General features: G+C 43.7%; 1 protein-coding gene across 5 annotated transcripts in view; it reads left to right on the forward strand.

The window, feature by feature from the left end:
• dnajc13 (DnaJ heat shock protein family (Hsp40) member C13) overlaps nt 1-26,056 on the forward strand; it is a 97,580-nt gene that overhangs the window by 63,532 nt on the left and 7,992 nt on the right. For all 5 annotated transcript variants that reach the window (XM_083778810.1, XM_083778812.1, XM_083778809.1 and 2 more), the window contains 16 exons: nt 311-446; nt 1,320-1,504; nt 3,559-3,633; nt 4,011-4,130; nt 6,014-6,259; nt 7,201-7,368; nt 9,198-9,311; nt 9,427-9,543; nt 10,981-11,158; nt 12,233-12,324; nt 13,400-13,499; nt 14,298-14,372; nt 14,992-15,104; nt 15,879-16,048; nt 16,443-16,485; nt 18,128-18,301. In XM_083778810.1, coding sequence (XP_083634936.1) covers nt 311-446; nt 1,320-1,504; nt 3,559-3,633; nt 4,011-4,130; nt 6,014-6,259; nt 7,201-7,368; nt 9,198-9,311; nt 9,427-9,543; nt 10,981-11,158; nt 12,233-12,324; nt 13,400-13,499; nt 14,298-14,372; nt 14,992-15,104; nt 15,879-16,048; nt 16,443-16,485; nt 18,128-18,301 — 2,106 coding nt within the window. The remainder of the gene's footprint in view (nt 1-310; nt 447-1,319; nt 1,505-3,558; nt 3,634-4,010; nt 4,131-6,013; nt 6,260-7,200; nt 7,369-9,197; nt 9,312-9,426; nt 9,544-10,980; nt 11,159-12,232; nt 12,325-13,399; nt 13,500-14,297; nt 14,373-14,991; nt 15,105-15,878; nt 16,049-16,442; nt 16,486-18,127; nt 18,302-26,056) is intronic.

Below are 26,056 nucleotides of genomic sequence, written 5' to 3' on the forward strand. Positions count from 1 at the left end.
GTCATGATGTGTCACAACAAGAGTTGGCTTTATCCGCGGCGTAAACGTCTTTTAAATAAATACTTTTTGAAAAGTCTATGAGGAAAAATTAATTGAAATGATTCTTTTCCGGGTCTCTCGTTGTCATGAAACGGAGCGGGACTGCGACGCTCTATGCCAGCACTCACAGAGTAGTCGTTTAAGGCACTTTATTGTTTCATCTTAATTGGGATAGGTAAAGCTGCAAGGCAGCAACACAACGAACGGCCAAGGTGGCTGCCAGTTAGGATATAAACGTCTTGCTTTCCTTGTGTTTGTTTTGTTTTTTTAGGACATGTTCGAGAAGGTGAACAAAGCGTACGAGTTTCTCTGCACCAAGTCGGCTCGTTTCATCGACGGGCCGGACCCCGAAAACATCATCCTCATCCTCAAGACACAGAGCATCCTCTTCAACCGACACAAACAAGGTAACCTACCCTAACCCCTAAACCCTAACCCCTAACCCCTAAACCCTAAACCCTAACCCTTAACCCTCATCCTCAAGACACAGAGCATCCTCTTCAACCGACACAAACAAGGTAACCTCCCCTAACCCCTAACCCTAAACATCATCCTCATCCTCAAGACACAGAGCATCCTCCTTAACCGACACAAACAAGGTAACCTACCCTAACCCCTAACCCTCATCCTCAAGACTCAGAGCATCCTCTTCAACCGACACAAACGAGGTCTGGATCAACTTATCTAACTAACCTAGGCCATAAACAAAGTCTGGATAACCTTATCTAACTAACCTAGGCCATAAACAAGGTCTGGGTCACTGCATCTAACTAACCTAGGCCATAAACAAGGTCTGGATCACTGCATCTAACTAACCTAGGCCATAAACAAGGTCTAGATAACCTTATGTAACTAACCTAGGCCATAAACAAGGTCTGGATCAACTTATCTAACTAACCTAACCCATAAACAAGGTCTGGGTCACTGCATCTAACTACACCAACAGTGTATTTGTACACGCTTAGCGTCCAGCTTTTTGTGGAACCATTAAATCAGTGCTCCCAGCGATTTGCTGCTTCAGTGCCCATTTCAAGGTCGCACCAGGCGTCATCTTGGAAGGTGGTAGATGTAGCCTGAACACCCTCGAGGGCAAAATAGGAGTATGAATCGGCCCTTATTAATGTAACACCTGACCTCTCCTCTCCTCAGAACTGGAGCCATATAAGTGACCTGTAACCAGTGACCTGTAACCTTTGACCTGTTGACCTGTCCCCAGAACTGGAGCCCTATAAGTACGCTGGCTACCCCATGCTGTAACCTTTGACCTCTCCTCTCCCCAGAACTGGAGCCCTATAAGTACGCGGGCTACCCCATGCTCATCAAGACCATCACCATGGAGACGGGGGACGACCAGCTCTTCTCCAAAACCTCCCCCCTCCTCCCCGCCGCCACGGAGCTGGCGTTCCACACCGTCAACTGTTCAGCGCTCAACGCCGAGGAGCTGCGGAGAGAGAGCGGCATCGAGGTGACCACCACCGTGACCCCGGTGTTGTGTTTGGCAGCAAATTTCTATTTTAGTTTTAGTCATAGTCTCTTGAATAGTTTTCACTTAGTTTTAGTCACATTTTAGTCACCTGGAATGTGTGACTAGTGTTTAGTCTAGTTTTAGTCGACTAAATCTACAGTTGATTTAGGCGACTAAAATGTGTTTTGACATGCCTTGATGTCGTTGTAATGACATATTTTACACTTTGGTTGTGAGATTGTATATCTGCTATTTTCAGCATGCAACCCAGCATAAAACTGGATCTCTTGTCCACTAGTCCCTTCCTAACATTTTAGTCTAGTATTTATTTGTTGACGAAATTGTCAGTATATTTAGTCTTAGTTTTAGTCATCATAGATTCGTTTTTATTTAGTTTTTATTTAGTTTTAGTCAGCGAAAAATGGTAGTCGACGAACATTTTTCGTCTTAGTTTTAGTCGACGAAAACAACACAGCTTGACCTGTTTAGCTCAAGGATAAACCAGTTTACCGATAAACAAGGCATACGGGCATTGTCTGTATTTGGCCACAGACCTCCGTCTGAAAATATGTCGTTCCAGGGACCCCCCCCCCCCCTCCCAGAAGCAAAGATTTGAGTTAAAATGTTCACTCTGTATTAACCCATTCTGACCTGAGATCAGATTCTAAAAATGTCAGTCGTTCTTCGATTTTTCAAAAATAGCAGACCTACAAGCTCGTAGATGAGCTTGTAGATCTTGTAGATCTGCTATTTTTCAATAGCTAAAGCATAACATAATGCTAACACCAAAAGGGGATCCCGCCCAAAATGGGATAATATATATTCAAAGATTTGAGGCACATTTTCACTATTGTCAAGAACCCCCGGAATGATCTGTATTTGGCCACAGACCCCCCCCCCCCCCCCCCCCAGTGACCCTCCCAGAGGCAAAGATTTCAGTTAAAAACGTTCGCTCTGAAAGAATATATATTCAAAGATTTGCGCCACATTTAGACGATTTTTCAAAAATAGCAGATCTGCAAGCTCCTAGTGCGGCAGTCGGTGCCGCGCTATGAGCTTGTAGATCAACAGCTAAAGTATAACATAATGCTTTAAAACCCCAAAAGGGGATTCCTGCCCAGAATGGGTTAAAACCAAATTGTATTAATGTCTTCTAAATCAGTTTCTGTATCAGTGATTCTATTCTATATTTCATGTCAAGGAATTAAGTGTGTGTGTGTGTGTGTGTGTGTGTGTGTGTGTGTGTGTGTGTGTGTGTGTGTGTGTGTGTGTGTGTGTGTGTGTGTGTGTGTGTGTGTGTGTGTGTGTGTGTGTGTGTGTGTGTGTGTGTGTGTGTGTGTGTGTGTGTGTGTGTGGTCTCAGACAAGATCAGAGGAGTAAAGTAAATTAGAAAAACTGTCACTATATTTGAAATAGGCTGCCCATTTGATTTGTATATGGACACTTGTTTTACATCCAAACTTGTGAAATATCAGCTTCTGGTGGAACGTATTATGGCCTTGGGATATAACTGTCAACTTATTGTCCTTATTTGGAAGTCTGGGCCATGTCCATAAACATGTGCTCAGGGGTCTGCAATTGGGTGGATTGCTAAAAACAAATGCAAAAAAGCTGGCTAAATACTGTTCTGTCTCAGCTACTATGCAGTCTGTGTGTCTGGAGAAGGCGTACTAGACATCCTGTCTAGTAGTGTCAAGTAATAGTATGTCAACAATGTGCTATATATATTTATTTATTTGTTCTTCTTTTCCCTCTGTGTGTTAAGCAGCATGTGCAGCAGCTATATCTGGTTGGACCATATAATGTATAACCTAATTCTGATCAGTGTTTGGGTCTATTGTATTACGCCTCTTGTGCAGATCCAAATAAAATAATTCAAGTGTTGTGTGTGTGTGTGTGTGTGTGTGTGTGTGTGTGTCCTGTGTGTGTGTGTCCTGTGTGTGTGTGTGTGTGTGTGTGTGTGTGTGTGTGTGTGTGTGTGTGTGTGTGTGTGTGTGTGTGTGTGTGTGTGTGTGTGTGTGTGTGTGTGTGTGTGTGTGTGTGTGTGTGTGTAGGTGTTGCTGGAGGCCCTGTCTCGATGCGTAGCTGTTTTAACAGCTTCCAGCAAGGCTGACGACCAAGCAGTTCAGGTACGGTGTGTTACAATACTAGACCGTTTGATTGATTGAAGTATTTATTAACAGTTTGCAGAATTACAGTACATTTCAAGCATTCCACTATGTCTCGCGTCCGGGTTTGGCTTCCATCCAGGTGTGTTATAATCAGTGTATCGTGTTATCCAGGTGTGCTATAATCAGTGTATTGTGTTCTCCAGGTGTGTTATAATCAGTGTATTGTGTTCTCCAGGTGTGTTATAATCAGTGTATCGTGTTCTCCAGGTGTGTTATAATCAGTGTATTGTGTTCTCCAGGTGTGTTATAATCAGTGTATTGTGTTCTCCAGGTGTGTTATAATCAGTGTATCGTGTTATCCAGGTGTGTTATAATCAGTGTATCGTGTTCTCCAGGTGTGCGGGCACATCTGTAAGTGCTACAGCGTAGCGGCTCAGTTCGAGGAGTGCAGGGAGAAGATCGTTGAGATGCCCAACATCATTCGAGACCTCTGTCATGTGCTCTACTACGGAAAGGTAGGGGTGTGTGTGTGTGTGTGTGTGTGTGTGTGTGTGTGTGTGCGTCAGTGTGTGTGTGTGTGTGTGTGTCAGTCAGTCAGTCAGTGTGTGTGTGTGTGTGTGCGTGTGCGTGCGTGCGTCAGTCAGTGTGTGTGTTTAACACATTGTCTGCCACTACAGTCCTCCAGCGATCTCGATGTTGCGTCAGACGGATGCCCGGAGCTTTTATTTTGAAGCGCTTTCACTTTTCCGCTCCCCCCAAAAAATCCGGAATTTCTCTTCGGAAGACGTTATAATTAGAGGCGGTTATCGCCAGGTACCTGGCGATGCGATTACACATCGTTTCCGAGGGTCACGATTCGATTAATCCCGATTAATCCTGATTAATTGGGCTATGTTACGATTCGATTAATCCCGATTAATCATGATTAATCACTCACTGTTAATCACTCAGTTACTGTGTGACTAATAAACAAAGTGCTTTCTAATGATTATGAATATATATATATTCTTTCACAGTGCACTTTTTAAACTCAAATCTTTGCTTCTGGGGGGGGTCCATAGAAGAAAATATTTTCAGATGGGTGTCCGTGGGCAAATACAGAACAGCAATAAGCAGCTTTCTTAAAAAAAAGAAAATAATGAGTTTGTACAAGCATACAATAAATATATATTAATAATGACATAAGATGTCATGTCATAGAAATACATGGGCAGGATTTAGGTTGAGGTCAGCAGCACTCAAATTGCCTTTATTCTTTGTTAGGACAAAAAAGGTGCTTTTCTTTGTTTCCTTATTCAGGGATTTAATTTTCAGTTACTGAAGTGTCATTAAGGAAGCTTTGGGGTAGTTATTGAGACTATTATGTTGCACCTTTCTGTTTGTTTGCACACATTAAGGAGCATTTGGTTTAAAGTATTTTACAAGTGTAAGGCAGCATTTTGGATCCTATGATCTTGAGGGGACACGGGAACTCGATACAACTCACAACGAGTACAAGACCATATTGCCCACTGACATCCAGAGATGCAGTCAAGACAACCATCCCGATCCCGAACACACGGACAGCTGCCCATGCACTCAGAAAAGGCGACTAGAATTACGAAGTCCATCGGCGCTTTTATTGCAAAGGTTTTACGTTCACATTCGGTCGTGGGGAGCGACGGATTCCGGGCCATGTTAGCACTTTGGAGCCACACTACGTCGTCCCATCTCGGCCACATTTCACAGGCGGTCGATGGTGTGAGTTTTATCGAGTTCTCATTTCCCCTCAACCTCATACAATCCAAAATGTTCCCTTTCTGTCATCTTTTTTCTCTTCCCCTCCGCGTTGGTAACTCGTTCTGTTTTGGTTGTTGAAAGCTAAAGCGTGTGCGAGCGCTGTGTGCGACTGTGCGTCACTCTAAACGGTCCGGTACGACGACGCAGCGCAGTCGCAGATTAGTTCCGCCCTTTTGCTCCGGTAAAAAAAATACATTATATAATCGATGTTTGACATTTGTGCATCGATGAATTATCGCCCATGATGGCATCGCGATTAATTGACTAATCGATTTTTTTCCCCACCACTAGTTATAATACTGTAATGGCGATGCGGCATGAAATCAGAAGTGAGCGTTCTGATCGCCGTACACCGGTCACCGTACTCTCCTAGAGCACCTTGCTATAGTTTATTTAATTGGACGAGTATACCCGCGTCAAAATGTGTTCACCTTTTCGCTGCCACCTACGTTTATAAACGTGGCTAGGCTAACGGTACCTACTGGTGCTGTCTACGCGTATGTTTGTAGACAACCGTATACTCTAGGGATGCACCGAAAGGGAAATGCTTGGCCGAATACCGAATCTCTCTCTCTCTCTCTCTCTCTCTCTCGCTCTCTCTCTCTCCTCCCCCTCCCAGGGTCTCCCGCGGACAGCCTCCCTGGCGGTCCAGTGCGTCAGCTCCTTCGCGGTGGACTTCTTCCTGCAGACCCACCTGTACCACCAGGGGGTGCTGTGGCACCTCCTGGTGCAGCTGTTTGCGTACGACTACACCCTGGAGGAGAGCGGGGTGGCGGCCAGCCAGGACAGCAACACCCAGGAGGTGTCCAACCGCCTGGCCAAGCTCAGCCTGGTGGCTCTGAGCCGTCTGGGGGGATACGCACAGGTAGGGGGCGCTGTGGGGCCCAGGAGGTGGCCAACCGCCTGGCCAAGCTGAGCCTAGTGGCTCTGAGCCGTCTGTTGAGGAGAGGAGAAAACAAGACTAACTGTTCAGGAGAGGAGAAAACAAGACTAACTGTTCAGGAGAGGAGAAAACAAGACTAACTGTTCAGGAGAGGAGAAAACAAGACTAACTGTTCAGGAGAGGAGAAAACAAGACTAACTGTTCAGGAGAGGAGAAAACAAGACTAACTGTTCAGGAGAGGAGAAAACAAGACTAACTGTTGAGGAGAGGAGAAAACAAGACTAACTGTTCAGGAGAAGAGAAAACAAGACTAACTGTTGAGGACAGGAGAAAACAAGACTAAGTGTTCAGGAGAGGAGAAAACAAGACTAACTGTTGAGGAGAGGAGAAAACAAGACTAACTGTTCAGGAGAGGAGAAAACAAGACTAACTGTTGAGGAGAGGAGAAAACAAGACTAACTGTTGAGGAGAGGAGAAAACAAGACTAAGTGTTCAGGGGAGGAGAAAACAAGACTAACTGCAAAATGAGTTAATAGCACAGGCAGACTTCACGTGACATGAAAAAACGAAAATTAAAAACAATCCAATGACTTAGCCTAAAACATGATCATTACATTTAAAATGTATTTAGCTTTATTCCTTGGATGTTCACAGATATCGTATATATTGTGATATAACACAATGAATGAATGCACGTTTTATTATTTGCAGTTCTATACCTTAATTTATGCTTTTGTAGAACGTTTCCGTTAGCCAAAATTATTAGTATTTACGTCTAAATTACTCCCTTTTCTGTCACCTTGTAGGAGGTTAATTGTACTGTTAAGTAACTTGAACAATAACCCTTAAAACTGCATGAAAAAACATATCGTGATAATGCCTGATAAAATATGGTGATATAATATTGTTTCCATCTGGCCCAGGCCGCTACGCCCCCCGCCGCGGAGGGGGGCGAGGGGGGGGCCGAGACCCCCAACGGCGTGGAGGGAGCAGCGGCCGTGCCCCCGGAGAACCCCACCATCCGCAAGAGTCTGGCGGCCATGCTGACGCCCTACATCTCCAAGAAGCTGGGCTCGGGCACACCTGCAGAGGTGGGTGGAGCTAAATGATCCTTTATTTATCACACCTGCAGAGGTGGGTGGAGCTTACCTTTATTTATCACACCTGCAGAGGTGGGTGGAGCTAAATGATCCTTTATTCATCACACCTGCAGAGGTGGGTGGAGCTAAATGATCCTTTATTTATCACACCTGCAGAGGTGGGTGGAGTTAACCCTTCTATTAAAGCTGGGCTCTGGCACACCTGTTCAGGTCTGTCCAGTTGTTGAAGCTGTAGTTGTGTCTTGTTGTCCAGGTGTTGAAGCTGTAGTTGTATCTTGTTTTCCATGTGTTGGAAGCTGTAGTTGTGTCTTGTTCTCCAGGTGTTGAAGCTGTAGTTGTATCTTGTTTTCCATGTGTTGGAAGCTGTAGTTGTGTCTTGTTCTCCAGGTGTTGAAGCTGTAGTTGTGTCTTGTTGTCCAGGTGTTGAAGCTGTAGTTGTGTCTTGTTGTCCAGGTGTTGAAGCTGTAGTTGTGTCTTGTTCTCCAGGTGTTGAAGCTGTAGTTGTGTCTTGTTGTCCAGGTGTTGAAGCTGTAGTTGTGTCTTGTTTTCCATGTGTTGAAGCTGTAGTTGTGTCTTGTTTTCCAGGTGTTGAAGCTGTAGTTGTGTCTTGTTGTCCAGGTGTTGAAGCTGTAGTTGTGTCTTGTTGTCCAGGTGTTGAAGCTGTAGTTGTATCTTGTTTTCCAGGTGTTGAAGCTGTAGTTGTGTCTTGTTGTCCAGGTGTTGAAGCTGTAGTTGTGTCTTGTTGTCCAGGTGTTGAAGCTGTAGTTGTGTCTTGTTGTCCAGGTGTTGAAGCTGTAGTTGTGTCTTGTTCTCCAGGTGTTGAAGCTGTAGTTGTGTCTTGTTGTCCAGGTGTTGAAGCTGTAGTTGTGTCTTGTTGTCCAGGTGTTGAAGCTGTAGTTGTGTCTTGTTGTCCAGGTGTTGAAGCTGTAGTTGTGTCTTGTTGTCCAGGTGTTGAAGCTGTAGTTTGTTGTCTTGTTGTCCAGGTGTTGAAGCTGTAGTTGTGTCTTGTTGTCCAGGTGTTGAAGCTGTAGTTGTGTCTTGTTGTCCATGTGTTGAAGCTGTAGTTTGTTGTCTTGTTGTCCAGGTGTTGAAGCTGTAGTTGTGTCTTGTTGTCCAGGTGTTGAAGCTGTAGTTGTATCTTGTTGTCCATGTGTTGAAGCTGTAGTTTGTTGTCTTGTTGTCCAGGTGTTGAAGCTGTAGTTGTGTCTTGTTGTCCAGGTGTTGAAGCTGTAGTTGTGTCTTGTTGTCCAGGTGTTGAAGCTGTAGTTGTGTCTTGTTGTCCAGGTGTTGAAGCTGTAGTTGTATCTTGTTGTCCAGGTGTTGAAGCTGTAGTTGTGTCTTGTTGTCCAGGTGTTGAAGCTGTAGTTGTGTCTTGTTGTCCAGGTGTTGAAGCTGTAGTTGTGTCTTGTTGTCCAGGTGTTGAAGCTGTAGTTGTGTCTTGTTTTCCAGGTGTTGAAGCTGTAGTTGTGTCTTGTTGTCCAGGTGTTGAAGCTGTAGTTTGTTGTCTTGTTGTCCAGGTGTTGAAGCTGTAGTTGTATCTTGTTGTCCAGGTGTTTAAGCTGTAGTTGTGTCTTGTTGTCCAGGTGTTGAAGCTGTAGTTGTGTCTTGTTGTCCAGGTGTTGAAGCTGTAGTTGTGTCTTGTTCTCCAGGTGTTGAAGCTGTAGTTGTGTCTTGTTGTCCAGGTGTTGAAGCTGTAGTTTGTTGTCTTGTTGTCCAGGTGTTGAAGCTGTAGTTGTGTCTTGTTGTCCAGGTGTTGAAGCTGTAGTTTGTTGTCTTGTTCTCCAGGTGTTGAAGCTGTAGTTTGTTGTCTTGTTCTCCAGGTGTTGAAGCTGCTCAACAGTAACTCAGAGAATCCGTACCTGATCTGGAACAACGGGACGAGGGCGGAGCTTCTGGAATTCCTGGAGGGGCAGCAGGAGAGCAACATTAAGAGGGTAACCAAAGACTGACGACCGTTTTGCACTCCGTAGCGCCACCAGGAGGCCACGAGGGGCACTTCATCTAGTTTTCTGTCTGATTCCTTCCTGTCTGTCCTGTGGTTTCCTTCAGGGCGAGAACGACGAGAGCTTTGGGTCAGAGTTCCTGTTCAGCGACCACGGCAAGGAGCTCATCGTGGGAGAGATCTTTGTCCGAGTTTACAACGAGCAGCCATCTTTCCCCCTGGAGGTCAGTCTGGAGGCAAACTCCGTTATTTACATAACCTTTATGCATGCACGCACGCAGGCACGCACACAACGCAGGCACGCACACAACGCACACACGCAACGCACGCAGGCACGCAAAGCACGCACGCACACACACACAGACACGCACTTTCAGTGGTGTATGCACCAGAAAGGAACTCCTTTTAGGCGTCCAAAATGAGAGTATGAAACGGAATGAATTTCACAGCTGTGTCTTTAGTCGGAAGCAGTGACACACACGGCACATTTAAACCAGAGTAATCTAGTAAGAGAGTGGCGACACTATAATATTAATAATAAATAATAATAATAATAAACTTTAATAAAACTTTATTTGTATAGCACCTTTCATGACATGAAATGCAGCTCAAAGTGCTTTACAGAGCAATGGAGAAAAAAGAAAAGCAAGGCATAAACATTAAAAAACAAGCAGTAATGCAATACAGTGAGGACATGAATAACAAAAAATTAAATATCAATTAAAAGCAATGTTGTAGAAGTGGGTCTTGAGCTGTGCTTTAAAAATGTCTACAGAGGCTGCCTGTCGAAGGTACAGTGGGAGCTTGTTCCATGCCGTTGGCCTGTAGAAGATAAAAAGCTGCTTCCCCGTATTTTTTAGTTGCCATTTTTTTAGGCAAAGTGAGCAGGCCAGCAGTGGAAGACCTTAGGGGGTGGTTTGGGACATATTTAGGCAGGCAGTCATGTAGGTAGGAAGGTGTGAGACCATTGAGAGCTTTATACACGAGTAAAATTATTTTAAAATCAATCCTAAAAACAACCGGAAGCCAGTGCAGTGAAGCCAAAACTGGAGTAATATGTTCTCTCATCTTAGTTCTTGTTAAAACTCTGGCTGCTGCATTTTGGACAAGTTGTAATCTGTCAGTTGTTTTCTTAGGCAGTCCTGAAAAAAGTGCATCGCAGTAATCAAGCCGAGAAAAAACAAAGGCGTGGATTAGCGTTTTTGCATCGTCCAAAGACAAATAGGCTCTGATTCGTGCAATATTTCTAAGGTGAAAAAGGCAATCTTGGTAACATGATTAATGCGTGAATTAAAATTAAATTCAGAATTAATAATGACCCCCAGGTTCTTTACTGTACTGTTACTTTCTACAGTCAGGTTGCCAAGTCTGCTTATTATTGATTCTTTCTGTTCACTAGAACGGATTATGAGAACTTCTGTCTTATCCTCATTTAGCTTGAGAAAGTTCTCACTCATCCAGCATTTGATGCTAGACAGACAGGTAGTGTTTACTCCCATTGTAACGATGTAATGCGGAAGTGCTCATTCTATCTCAATGCCAATGTGTGGAACTATAGCCCATAGCACCCGCTTTGTCTCAATGGGAAAGTTGACTCTCTGTGTCCAGTTCCCCAAGGCGTTACGTTGACTCTTGATTGGTTGGTTGTCCTCTGTGTCCAGTTCCCCAAGGCGTTTGCGGCCAGCCTGCTGGACTATGTGGGCTCCCAGGCCCAGTACCTCCACACGCTGCTCACCATGAACCAGAGCACCAAGGTGGAGTCACAGCAGCACGCAGAGAGGCTGCGTTGGGCCGAGATGGCCCTGGAGGCGCTGAGGAACGTCATCAAGAACAACCCTGGTGAGTAGAGATGGGTCTGGAGGAGCTGAGGAACATCAACAACCCTGGTGAGTTAGTTAGAGTTAGAGTTTAGCCCTGACCACACCAAAGGGTCACCGTGCAACTCCTTGGGTCCAAACGGTTGCAAGGAGTTGACGCTAAAACCGTCTCGACTTTGGTGTGTTTTGGGCTTTAGGGAACGTCATGAACACATTTGCTCCGTATGACGAGTATACCTGTCCTATAAACGCTGGGTACAGATTATAGATGACAAGCAGGCTCGTCTTGATATCGCTACAACGTTGATATCGCTGCAACGTTGCCTCGCTGTGTTTCATTTTTGGAACCGCACCGGTTGCTCTGCACGGTTGCCAGGGCCCAGCCCCGCCCACACTGCTTTTCTTTCTCAATAGCCGTTAGCTTCTGTTTTAGGCCGCATCTTTGAAGGCTTTCTTTCTCTGAAACTAATGAGCCGTCCGTGGTGTCGAACAGATCGGCGATGTTCGGAGGTCTTTTCTGATTATCCGGTGAGTGCGGCGGGAACATCGGTCCTGTCTAGAGCAAGTATGGACCTCATTTTAGCTCGGTAGCATTAACGCTGATACGTTAGCATTCAAGATGGAAGCCAAATCCGCTTCATAGTATAATAGCCTAAAATCACTCGGCACCAGCACTTTTCTACTTTTGTACCAGGGCATTGGTTCCCAAACCTTTTAGCCTGTGACCCAAAAGAGAAATGCTGAGTCTCCCCCGGGACCCAGACTAGTGAAAATAGCAGCTCTATAAGCTCACAACGCGATGCTTCGCGCCACGTTGTGAGCTTGTAGATCAACAGGTCGTTTCGAGGAAGCAATCTGATTGGTTGAAACGGCCTTCTAGCCGTGGTTAAAAAACGAGCACCACTCCACACCTAATCAAAACAAAGAATTCAGCTGCTCTGTTTTCCCAGAGTGCAGCAAACTGGGTGGCTAGGCTATAGCTAGTTTCTTGGGACATTTGTGGTCGTAGTGACTACATCTGTCATTAAAAAAACATGTTTTTTCAGCGATTGTCTTAGTTTTAAGGGTAACTGTTAATTGTGTTTTATTTCTACAGGTTCTGAGACAGAGTGTATTGGACATTTCAAGCTACTGTTCTCGTTGCTGCGTTTCTACGGAGCTGGGAAAGTTCAGCAGCTGGCCCTGGAGGTACAGTACACACTACTGTAAACGTTACCGTTATCTCTGGAGGTACAGTAAACATTACTGTAAACCTTACTGTTATCTTTGGAGGTACAGTACACACTACTGTAAACCTTACTGTTATCTCTGGAGGTACAGTACACACTACTGTAAACGTTACTGTTATCTCTGGAGGTACAGTACACACTACTGTAAACGTTACCGTTATCTCTGGATAACGGTAACTGTGCGTCACTGCGCGTCACTGCTCGCCCCCACAGTAAAACGTGTGTGTACCCCCCCCTCCCTCTCCAGGTGTGTCTGACGTTGGTCGAAGCGTCGATCTCCAAAACCATGACATTTAACGGGTTGTAGGACCCCCCAGTTTGACATGCATTAGGTTATGGACCCCCATTTAATGGCATTTCTCTCTGGGACCCCCAATTTATATTGTAAGGGTCCCTGGAACAACATATTTTCAGATGGGGGTCGGCGGCCAATTACATAATAATTTTGGAGGTCCTTGACATGAAATAGTTTGAGAACCACTGATATAGAAACATGAGGGTTTAACCCTGTGAGAACCACTGATATAGAAACATGAGGGTTTAACCCTGTGAGAACCACTGATACAGAAACATGAGGGTTTAACCCTGTGAGAACCACTGATACAGAAACATGAGGGTTTAACCCTGTGAGAACCACTGATACAGAAACATGAGGGTTTAACCCTGTGAGAACCACTGATACAGAAACACGAGGGTTTAACCCTGTGAGAACCACTGATACAGAAACATGAGGGTTTAACCCTGTGAGAACCACTGATATAGAAACATGAGGGTTTAACCCTGTGAGAACCACTGATATAGAAACATGAGGGTTTAACCCTGTGAGAACCACTGATAGAGAAAAATGAGGGGTTTTCAGAAAACTGTCAGGATGTAGAAGACATTTGTAGAATCGTCCTCAGGTCTACATGGGTTAAACAGTGTTTTATGGCGCCCTCTACAGGTGGTCAACACTGTCATTATTATTAAACGGTGTGTTATGGTGGTCAACGCTGTTATTATTATTAAACAGTGTGTTATGGCGCCCTCTACAGGTGGTCAACACGGTGACGTGCAACCAGGAGTGTGTGGCGAACATCGCAGAGTCGCTGGTCCTCGCCAACCTACTGCTACTGCTGCACTCTCTGCCTTCTAGTGAGTTCTATGTGTTCTAGTTCTACTCTCTGCCTTCTAGTGAGTTATCTATGTGTTCTAGTTCTACACTCTGAGGACAGGTATCAGTCAACAGGCCCGTCTATAGAGTTTAAATGGACAGGTATCAGTCAACAGGCCCGTCTATAGAGTTTAAATGGACAGGTATCAGTCAACAGGCCCGTCTATAGAGTTTAAATGGACAGGTATCAGTCAACAGGCCCGTCTAGAGTTTAAATGGACAGGTATCAGTCAACAGGCCCGTCTAGAGTTTAAATGGACAGGTATCAGTCAACAGGCCCGTCTAGAGTTTAAATGGACAGGTATCAGTCAACAGGCCCGTCTAGAGTTTAAATGGACAGGTATCAGTCAACAGGCCCGTCTAGAGTTTAAATGGACAGGTATCAGTCAACAGGCCCGTCTAGAGTTTAAATGGACAGGTATCAGTCAACAGGCCCGTCTAGAGTTTAAATGGACAGGTATCAGTCAACAGGCCCGTCTAGAGTTTAAATGGACAGGTATCAGTCAACAGGCCCGTCTAGAGTTTAAATGGACAGGTATCAGTCAACAGGCCCGTCTAGAGTTTAAATGGACAGGTATCAGTCAACAGGCCCGTCTAGAGTTTAAATGGACAGGTATCAGTCAACAGGCCCGTCAAGAGTTTAAATGGACAGGTATCAGTCAACTGGCCCGTCACTCTTCAGGACAGAATGGATCTGTTCCAAAACGCTGTCCCAGACAGAGCAGGACCAAATTACTCATATAATGTTGTTCTTGTTGTTTTTTCTCTGTCTCTTTCAGGTCGACAACTGGTTCTGGAGACCCTGTATGCCTTGACCTCCAACACCAAGATCATTAAAGAGGCTATGGCTAAAGGTTGGTCAATAAATACTAACATCATTAAATAGGCTATGGCTAAAGGTTGGTCAATAAAGACTAAGATCATTAAATAGGCTATGGCTAAAGCTTGGTCAATAAACACTAAAGATCATTAAAGAGGCTATGGCTAAAGGTTGGTCAATAAACACTAAAGATCATTAAAGAGGCTATGGCTAAAGGTTGGTCAATAAATACCAAGATCATTAAAGAGGCTATGGCTAAAGGTTGGTCAATAAATACTAAGATCATTAAAGAGGCTATGGCTAAAGGTTGGTCAATAAATACTAAGATCATTAAAGAGGCTATGGCTAAAGGTTGGTCAATAAATACCAAGATCATTAAAGAGGCTATGGCTAAAGGTTGGTCAATAAAGACTAAGATCATTAAAGAGGCTAAAGGTTGGTCAATAAATACTAAGATCATTAAACAGGCTATGGCAGTAAATAAATAAACACTAATTAAAGAAGCTACAGATGTGCCATTTGAGAACAATTTAGGCATTTGTCAGACGCTCTTAATCCAGAGCGATTTACATTAAGCAAGAACAAACTGTAACTCCACCCACCTGTTCTTTAACCCCGCCCACCTGTCCTGTGACTCCGCCCCCTCTCCCCAGGTGCTCTGATCTACCTGTTGGACCTGTTCTGTAACTCCACCCACCCTCAGGTGCGCTCCCAGACGGCAGAGCTGTTTTCCAAGATGACCTCGGACAAACTGGTCGGACCCAAGGTGAGGAAAACCACTAATAATAATAGGGGTGGCGTGTAAAGATCCTGGTGCTGGGAGTGACGGAGGCGTTGCCTGGCAACCGGACTGATGTGGAAAGCTGATTTTGGGCTTCATGTATGCATGGTGCCAACGGGAGGCTACGAACATGTTCGTACTTAGCAGGGAAAGATTTACAATTTACAATGTAGGCATTTAGCAGACGCTCTTAATCCAGAGCGACTTACATTAAGCAAGAACAAAAAGCATCATACACACATAAAAAGCAGGGTCCCTGTGGGGTCCCTGGAACAACTTATTTTCAGATGGGGGTCGGCGGCCAATTACATATAATTCTGGGGTTCTTGACATGAAATGGGTTGACCACTGACAAACTGAAGACTAGTAAAACGTGTGTGTACCTCCTCACTCCAGGTGTTTAAGTGAGTCGACTAAATATCATAAGATTTTAATCGACTAAATCTACACTTGATTGAAAAAGGTAGTCGACGAACATTTTTCGTCATAGTTTTAGTCGATGAAATCAACACTGGTGTGTACCTCCTCCCTCCAGGACCCCTGGGGTTCCCCCCAGACCCCTCCAGGACCCCTGGGGGTCCCTGGGTCCCCCCGGACCCCTCCAGCATCCCTGGGGGTCCCCCAGACCCCTCCAGGACCCCTGGGGTCCCCCAGACCCCTCCAGGACCCCTAGGGGTCCCCCAGACCCCTCCAGGACCCCTGGGGGTCCCTGGACCCCACAGTAAAGCGTGTGTGTACCCCCCCCCCCTCCCTCTCCAGGTGCGTCTGACGTTGGTGCGCTTCCTGCCGGGCGTGTTCATGGACGCCATGCGGGACAACGCCGAGGCGGCGGTGCACATCTTCGAGGGAACGCACGAGAACCCCGAACTGATCTGGAACGACGGGTCCCGAGAGACGGTGTCCACCACCGTACGAGAGATGATGATAGAGTAGGAACACTCACACACACTCACTCACACACACACACTCACACACACACTCACACACGCACACACACACACACACTCACACTCACACTCACAGTCACAGTCACACTCACACTCAGTCACACTCACACTCACACTCACACACATACTCACACTCACACACACTCTCACACACACACACTCACACACACTCACTCACTCACTCACACCACCTGTTGGCCGAGTAGCTAGTATTATTCAGGCCTACTAATTTAGAGAAGAGACAGTTTAAACTATGTCTCACGGGTGTGAAATGGCAGCAAATATGAAGAACACAGCCATGGAGCAGTTTTAATAGTGTGTCAGGAGCCTTAAAGCGAGTTGTTGAGATTGTTTGACATGTTTTTGTCTCTTCCAGACACTTCAAACTGCAGAAGGACAATCCAGAAGTCAACTTTAAAGTAAGTTTACCAACACAAAGACAATTCCGGAAGTCTGGAAATGTGGCTTTTCAAAAATTGAGCTGAACTGGGGAAATTGCCGGCGTGAATTATATAATTTGTCAATAAATGCTAGCGCTGTAAGTGTTAACAATATAGAGAGAGATAAACGTACAATTAGGAATTAAGATTCAGTTTGTGAGGATTAGACATTTAGAGGTTAGATTCTGGATGGTGGAATTAGAGTTAAGCTGACTTTAAGACCAGTGTCGTGCCCCTGAAAAATACCTGATCTATAAGCAAATTACTTTTGTCATAAGATTGTGAGGTTTAATGTAGATCTGCTATTTTTCGGCTTTAGGCTTTGTTTGTCAACTTTTCAGCACAAGATGAGAAATGGAATCAAAGCCGACAAGTCTGGTCTGTGGTGTTCAATGTATTATAAAGTAATTAAAATGTGCACAAGTGATGAAATCACGACCTCTCTTAAGGAGACATCGGGGCAACATGGGGGAAGATGCACATTGGTTGCATATATAAATAAAGACATGAAATCAGCAAAGCGGGTGTGGCCTGACATGAGATGAGATGAGATATACTTTATTGTCCCACAAGGGGAAATTTGTCTTGGGCAAAAGTGCTTTTTAAAACAGACAGACAATACACAAAAGACAATACACAGTAGCAGCAAAGTACAAGTCACAAGAGTATCACAAGGGAAGTGCAAATTGCAATAAGAGAAGGTATATAATATAAAAAGTGCTAAAGTATTCACAGTTTATAGTACACAATCACAGTAAAGTGCAATAAATAACTGATGAAGCTCAAGAAGTCCCTTCCCCACTAAGAACTATAAACTATGTGGCGGTTGTTTAGTAGAACAATTGAAGTGGGAAGAAAATAAAGTTTGAAGCGGTTGCTCTTGCAACGACACGCTCTGTAGCGTCTACCAGAGGATAACAGCTCATACTCTGAAGATAATATACATGACCAGTTCTGAGATACCGGGCAGCGACCGGTTGAAACCAGCATAGCGTTGACCGGCCCATTTATGGGTGTAGCTAAGCTTGACCTTGGAGAAGGCAGGGGAGTGTGTGTGCTCTGTGATAATTTATTACACGTGCCTCCCCAAAAGGTCTCTGACAGTTCCTTCTTGATAAGGGGTTCCCTGCATGGAGACCTGTTTGCAGTCAGCATTGGGAGCAACATGTTAAAATGAAAAATAAAGGGGATGGTACTGTATATGAACAGAGAATATAATATTCTCCAATCGGCTTATGATAAAAAGCCCCAAAAAAATACATTGCAATGGCATTCATGAAATCATTATCCTACACTGTTGATATGCTCAAAAGTATTGTGCGTGTGTACTGTGTGCATGTGTGTATTGCGTTCGTGAATGTGTGCGTGTGTGTGTGCGTGCGTATGGTGTGCATGTGTGCGTGCGACCGTGCGTGTGTGGGTATGTATGGTGTGCGTGTGTTTGTGTGTGTGTACGTGCATGTGTGAATGCGTGTGCATGTGTGTGTGTGTGTGCGTGCGACCGTGCGTGTGAATGCGTGTGTATGTATGGTGTGTGTGTGTGTGTGTGAATGCGTGTGTGTGTGTGTGTGTATGTATGGTGTGTGTGTGTGTGTGTGTGTGTGTGTGTGTGCGTGGCCAGCTCCCCGAGGACTTCACGGTGGCGTACGGGGCGGGGCAGGGGGAGATGGAGGTGGGCGGAGTCTTCCTGAGGATCTTCATCGCCCAGCCGGGCTGGGTTCTACGGAAACCACGAGACTTCCTGGTGTCGCTGCTGGAGACGCTGACGGAACTATTGGAGAGGAACCACCCTAATGTAGGTTATTACACACACACACACACACACACACACACACACACACACACACTGGAGACGCTGACGGAACTATTGGAGAGGAACCACCCTAATGTAGGTCCACACACACACACATCTTTATTTGTGTTCACATTTTACAAGAAATTTCTTGAACACAAACAATAGTGGATGCGCAAACTTGAGAAAACTCTACAACAAGTGCTTCAGATACAGATCACGGGTACAGAAAGCATCGCCTTCTCCATATATGGCGACTGCCAATTATTGCAGACATTGAACAGAATGTTGCCGATGCCTGATCAGCTCTCGGCTTATTGGGCATGCCTGCAATCTGCAGGCATGCATTACGTGGACATTACGAAGGCTTCCAAATATGAACACAAGTAGTTTACATCTGTAGCCAAGCTGTATAATAGCATCCTTAAGACGCTGGTACTTACAGTTAAGTGCCAATGATTTCGTCTCATTCATTTTGGCGAGGACTGCGTGATCTGCGCATTTCACAATGTATATATTATGTCCACTAGGGGGAGTAGAGAGCTATATAAAAATCTGAGACCACTGAAACGTAAACGTATGTTATATCTCTTGGTGCTTGGTCTTGGTGCTTGGTCTTTTTATTACGTCACGTCACGTCATTAACAACTAATAATAATATATTCTACAAATGTAGAAACATGTAAGATAACACTAATAGTTGTTAATGATGTGACGTGAAAAATAAATTTATTCCACCAGCGTTCTTGTGTTCTTCTACAACACAGGAACGATTTTTTTTTTTTTAACATGATTACAACCATTGTGCTTTATATCTACCATGCTCTCTGTCTTTATGTTAAGGCGTCGTCGTAGCCTAGTGGTAAGTGCTTTCGATTTAAGCATACTTCTTTTTGTAGCTCCCAGTTCGAATCCCGGATTTTACAGTCATATTAGTGGTGAAATGGATTAATATAGATTAAACGCCGCTCTCCGTTTATTTAAATAGGAGGGGTTTTGTCAAATAAATGCATACCGAAGTAGCCAATAAATATAATATGGTATATTATAAGGTCTGGCCCCCACACTTAAACACAAGCTATTTTAATTGCTTCTTATGTAATAAAAAAAGACACGCATTAATTTCAATTAATTCAATTTGCATTGCATTTATTTCTGTGAAAACATTGGAGGGGTTTCAGCCCCGTTTCTAACATAACGGGACGGAATCGGAAAAATGTCACAGATTTCTATTTTATATTCGGCGCTCTCACCGCAACTGATGTGAGCAGCAACAAGTGTTTTTGAGCACGTTATAATGACATGATACCGTCTTGCAGTATGAGAGAGAGAGAGAGAGAGAGAGAGAGAATAGCCAATCTACATTCTTGAAGGCTTCTTATGTAATAAAAAAAGACACGCATTCATTTCAATGAATTCAATTTGCATTGCATTTATTTCTGTGAATATTGGAAATATAAAATACAAAGTTCACTTGCACTATACAAAACTATACAGTTGACTTCAGCCGTGCCAAAAAAGATATAAAAAAAGTGTAAAAAGGTAACAAAACTATACAGTTGACTTCAGCCGTGCCAAAAAAAATACAAAAGTGTAAAAAGGTTTAACAAGTATACAGTTGGAGCAGGTAAATCGTTTTTTCCAATGCTAAAATAGGGACAACCCCTTTCTTGGGTTGCGGAGATAATCGTTCACTTTAATTTTGACTGCTTTTTCATTTGCTTTCTGGGAATTAATGGGGAATGCAGTGTTAACATGACCCATAATGCAGTCTCTCAGGTTTTGTGGTAGAGCAAACTTGTTCCTTTTACCATCCCAGTTCGTGGTTTCAGCCCACAATCTGTATGTATGCAGTGTTATTGCACATCGGAAAATCAAACTGCCGAGTGTACCAACATCGCCCTCCGCCAGGCGCTTCATGCGGTCCATCTCTGGTTCTGTGAAGACTCGAATATCCACATCTGGGCGCGGCACAGTAACTTCCAGGAACACGGAAGGGCGTTGTGCAGGAACTCCTGCACTAAGGCGTAGCACACGAATGTTTTCAGTCTCGAGCTCTGCTTTTTCGGACATAAGCCGCCTATTGTCCCTTTGCAGATCTAGTATAGCCATGTCCCGTCTAGTAACCTCCTGTTTGAGGTCATGCACGATGAGTGCGTGATTGGCATCCAATTCTTTCAGCGCTTGTCTGTGCACTTTTGCCAGGTTGAAAATGTCCCTCTCTCTCCGGGCCTCTATTGCTGCGCTGACATCCCTCTGTGACGATATCTGTCCATCATGCTCGTTCTGTGACTCTTGCAGACGGGAAAGCTCAGCTTCAAGTGCAGAAATAGTTCCTTTTTGCGTCTCTGCACTCTTACGCAAGGCATGTATTTCGTCCATTTTGCGAGCAACTCGTCGTTCCGCGGCGATGTTCAGTTTACTGTATTGCATCATGGTGCCATAGTTGCCACCCTGTGGGTTTCTATTAGGCGGACGGAGTACAGTTTTACCCGCTTTTTTCTTAACCATGCGTATGGTTGTTGGTTTAGTTGGTCTAGCCAGGCCCTCGGTCGTGCTGGGGACACATCTTGTCCTGGTGCGTGTCTTTCTGGCTTGGACTGGCGTCACCGGCGTCACCGACGGTCCTGCCAGCTGTTTCGTTGAAGATTTTCTAGCTGTTGTTGACCTCTTTGGACGCTGACGCAACGGCTGTGGTGCAGCTTTTCGGGGCATCTTTCCGACGTCGGTGTTCGCTTGACCATAGAAATTGCTTAGTTCCATGATTAATGATTGGATCAATTCATTCATGCTTTATACTATCCCAGTGGGCGGGTGCAGGGGCGTGGAGATCTCTGGGGGTTTAATTTGCCAAACCGGTTATACTGTAGTGTTGTTTGCTACAGTATATGTCACTGTCTTTTAATGTTCTTTAGCTTTTAGTGTTATTTTTCCTTTTTCTATTAAAGTTGTTTTTAATTTATTTTACCTCTGTAAAGCCCCATGTAAAGCGTCTTTGGGTACTCAGAAAAGCGCTACTGTATATAAGTTTGAGATATCATTATTATTTAGTATAAAGTATAAAGTACAGAACAGGAATTCATCATATGGGAAGCAAAAAAGGGAAAAGATGCAATATACAGTGAGCCAATGAACGGAGCATATTTTGCACGTTTTGGTGGCTGTGTTAGGGTTAGAGAACAGTAAGTCCGTGTGTGAGGAGAGTTATATTGACGCGTTCAGGGTTCAGGGTGAAACTCTGCAAATGAAATCAACTCTGCAATGTTTAACCCTGGAATTTTAACTCTCCCATTTTTTTGTATTTGTTTATATTGTAAAATCAATGTCAAACAGTACGAATCGGTCGGTACCAGGCCCGAACCGGTGGCATGCACGGTTTGTGCGTGATCTTAAAAAAGCAAATATTAAAAATTAATATAGAGCAGGCTTCGATTTGAGGCCTTCTGCATCAAGTGAGACCCCCCTCCCCCCAACAAGAAAAAAGAAAAGAAAATTAAATCAGAAAATGTTGAAATTACACTTTGGGAGTGGAAATCAACTCTGGATTTAATCAACTATTTAAAACAACTCCAAACACTTAACCATTACACCAGATAGTGTTAAAACTACACTTTTGGGGTGGAATTAACTCTAGGCTGAGTTTGGTAACACTGGCGTGATCAACTCTTTCAAATGACTCCAACACTGAACCCAATTTAAATCTGAAGGTGTTAAAATGACACTTTGGGAGTTGAAATCAACTCTGCAATGTTTAACCCTGGAATTTTAACTCTCCCATTTTTGCTGTGTAGGTCTATATATTTTTAGGGTTAATTAAGTGGTCTATTGTCTAAAAAAACACACACACAAGCAACAGTATAGACATTTATTCATCATTATTTATTTCAAATCAAAATACAATGTAATGCTGCACCACTGTCATGAAGTTCGCACGCACGCACGCGTGCGACACCCCCCCCCCCCCCCCCCCCCCACACATACACATGAGATTCTGACAGAATGCAGCGGCGCATGCTCGCTGCATTTAATGCAACATATGATAAGTTTTAATGTTGTTAACAGTGATATATGAACAATATTGTAGGCTAGTTAGTAGTGTCTGAGGGAGGAATGTGCAGGGCCATGTGTGTGTGTGACCATGCATCGCTCTCTCTCTGCATCTCTATAGAATGCTAATTTGAAACATTCTCAAAACGCAATCAATCAGCACCACGCCCAGGCTGGACACATTGACTCCATTGTAACATTATAATGTTATGATCACTGCCAGACTCTGCTTACCAACTTGAGCCTATACTTCAAATGTGGAAGTGTTCTGTGACAAATGTATTTTATTGTATTCTATGCCTTTTTTATCCATACTATTTATTATTATTAATGCACATTGATCAGGTTTTTTTTGTTTTAATACATTTATCAATAGTATAGGTAGGCTATACACATTCATTCTGAATATAGGTTTTTAAACTCATTTGCCCCAATACAGCAGCTGTGTTTTTATGGATCGATCAATGATCATCATTTAAATTTTAAGGACCCAGCAATTTGTATCTCTGGGACCCCAAATTCTTTTTTTGTATTTGTTTATATTGTAAAATCAATGTCAAACAGTACGAATCGGTCGGTACCAGGCCCGAACCGGTGGCATGCACGGTTTGTGCGTGATCTTAAAAAAGCAAATATTAAAAATTAATATAGAGCAGGCTTCGATTTGAGGCCTTCTGCATCAAGTGAGACCCCCCTCCCCCCAACAAGAAAAAAGAAAAGAAAATTAAATCAGAAAATGTTGAAATTACACTTTGGGAGTGGAAATCAACTCTGGATTTAATCAACTATTTAAAACAACTCCAAACACTTAACCATTACACCAGATAGTGTTAAAACTACACTTTTGGGGTGGAATTAACTCTAGGCTGAGTTTGGTAACACTGGCGTGATCAACTCTTTCAAATGACTCCAACACTGAACCCAATTTAAATCTGAAGGTGTTAAAATGACACTTTGGGAGTTGAAATCAACTCTGCAATGTTTAACCCTGGAATTTTAACTCTCCCATTTTTGCTGTGTAGGTCTATATATTTTTAGGGTTAATTAAGTGGTCTATTGTCTAAAAAAACACACACACAAGCAACAGTATAGACATTTATTCATCATTATTTATTTCAAATCAAAATACAATGTAATGCTGCACCACTGTCATGAAGTTCGCACGCACGCACGCGTGCGACACCCCCCCCCCCACACACACACATGAGATTCTGACAGAATGCAGCGGCGCATGCTCGCTGCATTTAATGCAACATATGATAAGTTTTAATGTTGTTAACAGTGATATATGAACAATATTGTAGGCTAGTTAGTAGTGTCTGAGGGAGGAATGTGCAGGGCCATGTGTGTGTGTGACCATGCATCGCTCTCTCTCTGCATCTCTATAGAATGCTAATTTGAAACATTCTCAAAACGCAATCAATCAGCACCACGCCCAGGCTGGACACATTGACTCCATTGTAACATTATAATGTTATGCTCACTATGACTATGCTTCTGATAGACCACTCAAGACCAATTGATAAATTCATGGTTCATTGTCATTCACCCTATCCAGGGGGTGTGGCCAACACAGAAAATACTGTATAATAAGGTTCAATTCTTAATTGTAGCCAACATACTGACATCATGACGAAGATCAATTGTCAAACGGGTGAGCAGATCCGTAGCTTATGGGAACGAGGCTACAAAATCAAATACATACAGAAGATCTTACAAGACTCTGGGATTGACGTGACGAAGAGAACGCTATTGAGATATAAAGTAGCGCGACTCGCACACAAACCCAGGCTTGCACGTAAATTGACCAGGTAAGCCGACATTCTGTATTAATTTGATCAAATTCATTGTGTTTGTGTGTGTAGGCTATGTGTAAAACAAAACAAAAAACAAACATTAAAAGCAGTATTTGTTTTTCTCTTTGCAGTGAGGTCCTGCAAATTATCCATGCTCTGCTCATGGAGAATGATGAACTGACGACGCCAAAAATAAAGGAACTGCTGGCATCCAGGCACAATATCAGCTTGGGAGTGCGGACGCTTAAAAGAGCTCTGAAAAAACTTCAGTGGAGACACGGAAAGACCCGGTAATTATAGAAAAAGAGAAAAGAAACATTTCTGTAATGTGACACTGTTTGGAGGATGTATTTACTATTTACTAAAATTACTGTTCTTTTATTTACAGAACTTTGCCAATGACACGTGACAAAAATAAGATTTTGCGCGTGCAGCAGGCGCAGTCCTGGCTGGATTCTGGTGAAAATTGGCATGACGTCCTGTTTACAGACGAAACTACAGTTGCGATGCAGGCCTTCGCAGACAAATGCTACCGCCACAAAGATCACGAGGTTTCCAAATGCCAGCCAAAACATCCCTTGAAGCTCCATGTCTGGGGAGGCATTTCTCGCTGTGGACCTGGCCCTCTTTATATCTTTGAAGGAATTATGGATCGTGTGTTTTTTGAAGAGGAAGTGATTAAAAACACTGCTGAGCCCTTTATGAAGAAGGAATGGAAATTGAAAACACATCGTTTTTTCCAAGACAACGACCCCAAGCACACTGCCTCTCGCCTTGCCATTGAACGCGCTGGAATTAATTGGCAGCGCACCCCAGCGGAGTCACCAGATTTCAACCCTATTGAACTCGTCTGGAAAGATCTCAAAGCATTTGTGAAAGGCGTCGCTAAACCCACCACCAAAGATGAACTTGTCCACGCGATTGAGACGTTTTGGAACACAGTTTTGACCACAGAGAGATGCAATATCTACATTAATCACTTGCACAGTGTTTGCCGGATTGTTATTAAAAATGGAGGGCGACCAAGTGGGAAGTAATCAGACTGCTATGGACTGCAGCTACTTTATTTGTACCATGATATGTAGCTCTGCGCCACTCACTTCACACGGGTGATTTTTTTTCTCTCAAAATGCTTGAATCAGATTGTATCAGATGTTATATTTTTTGGCACATTTGACACGGCCTACTGTATATATACTTTTTATGCTTTTTACACTTGACACGGCTCAAGTCTACTGTATATCATTTTGTATTTTATATTTCCGTTTGTTTTCAAATTTTACACAGAAATAAATGCAAATTCTTTGAAATTAATGCTTGTCTTTTTATCACAAAACATCCATGATCCATTTCATTTTAAAGTATTTTCAAAATATAATGACACTGACCCTTTTTCTCAAAGTGACTGCAACAGAATGCTTAGATTTTTGTTTTTCTCACATCACTTAAAAACGCGACCAGATTCTTGTGTTCTTCTACAACACAACACAGGAACGATTTTTTGTTTTATATCATGATCACACGGAATCGGTAAAATGTCACAGATTTAGGAACATTTTCTTTGGTAGATATTCAGCGCTCTCACCGCAACTGAGCAGCAACATTGCGCAGAGAGAGAGAGAGATTGCGAGAGAAGAGAAGCTTTTCTACGTTTTGGGAAAGGGAAGTTGTTCCATTTCGATGCACAGTAAATAATAGCAGTCAGATAGATTATTAGCTTACTGTGTTAGATGTTAGACTACGAGTCCATTATCCAGCTATGCATACTTTATGCGATGTACAAGACCTTTGAGCCTGGAGATCAGCTGTTGTTTACACAAGTTTCAATAGCTTGATCTTTTAGGCGTTAGACTGCAAGTCCATTTTACGCATTGGCCGTGAGTTCAAACCTCAGAGCATTCAATGATTTATCGCG

Source organism: Protomyctophum parallelum, assembly GCF_964188405.1.
Source record: "Protomyctophum parallelum genome assembly, chromosome: 12".
NCBI lineage: Eukaryota > Metazoa > Chordata > Actinopteri > Myctophiformes > Myctophidae > Protomyctophum > Protomyctophum parallelum.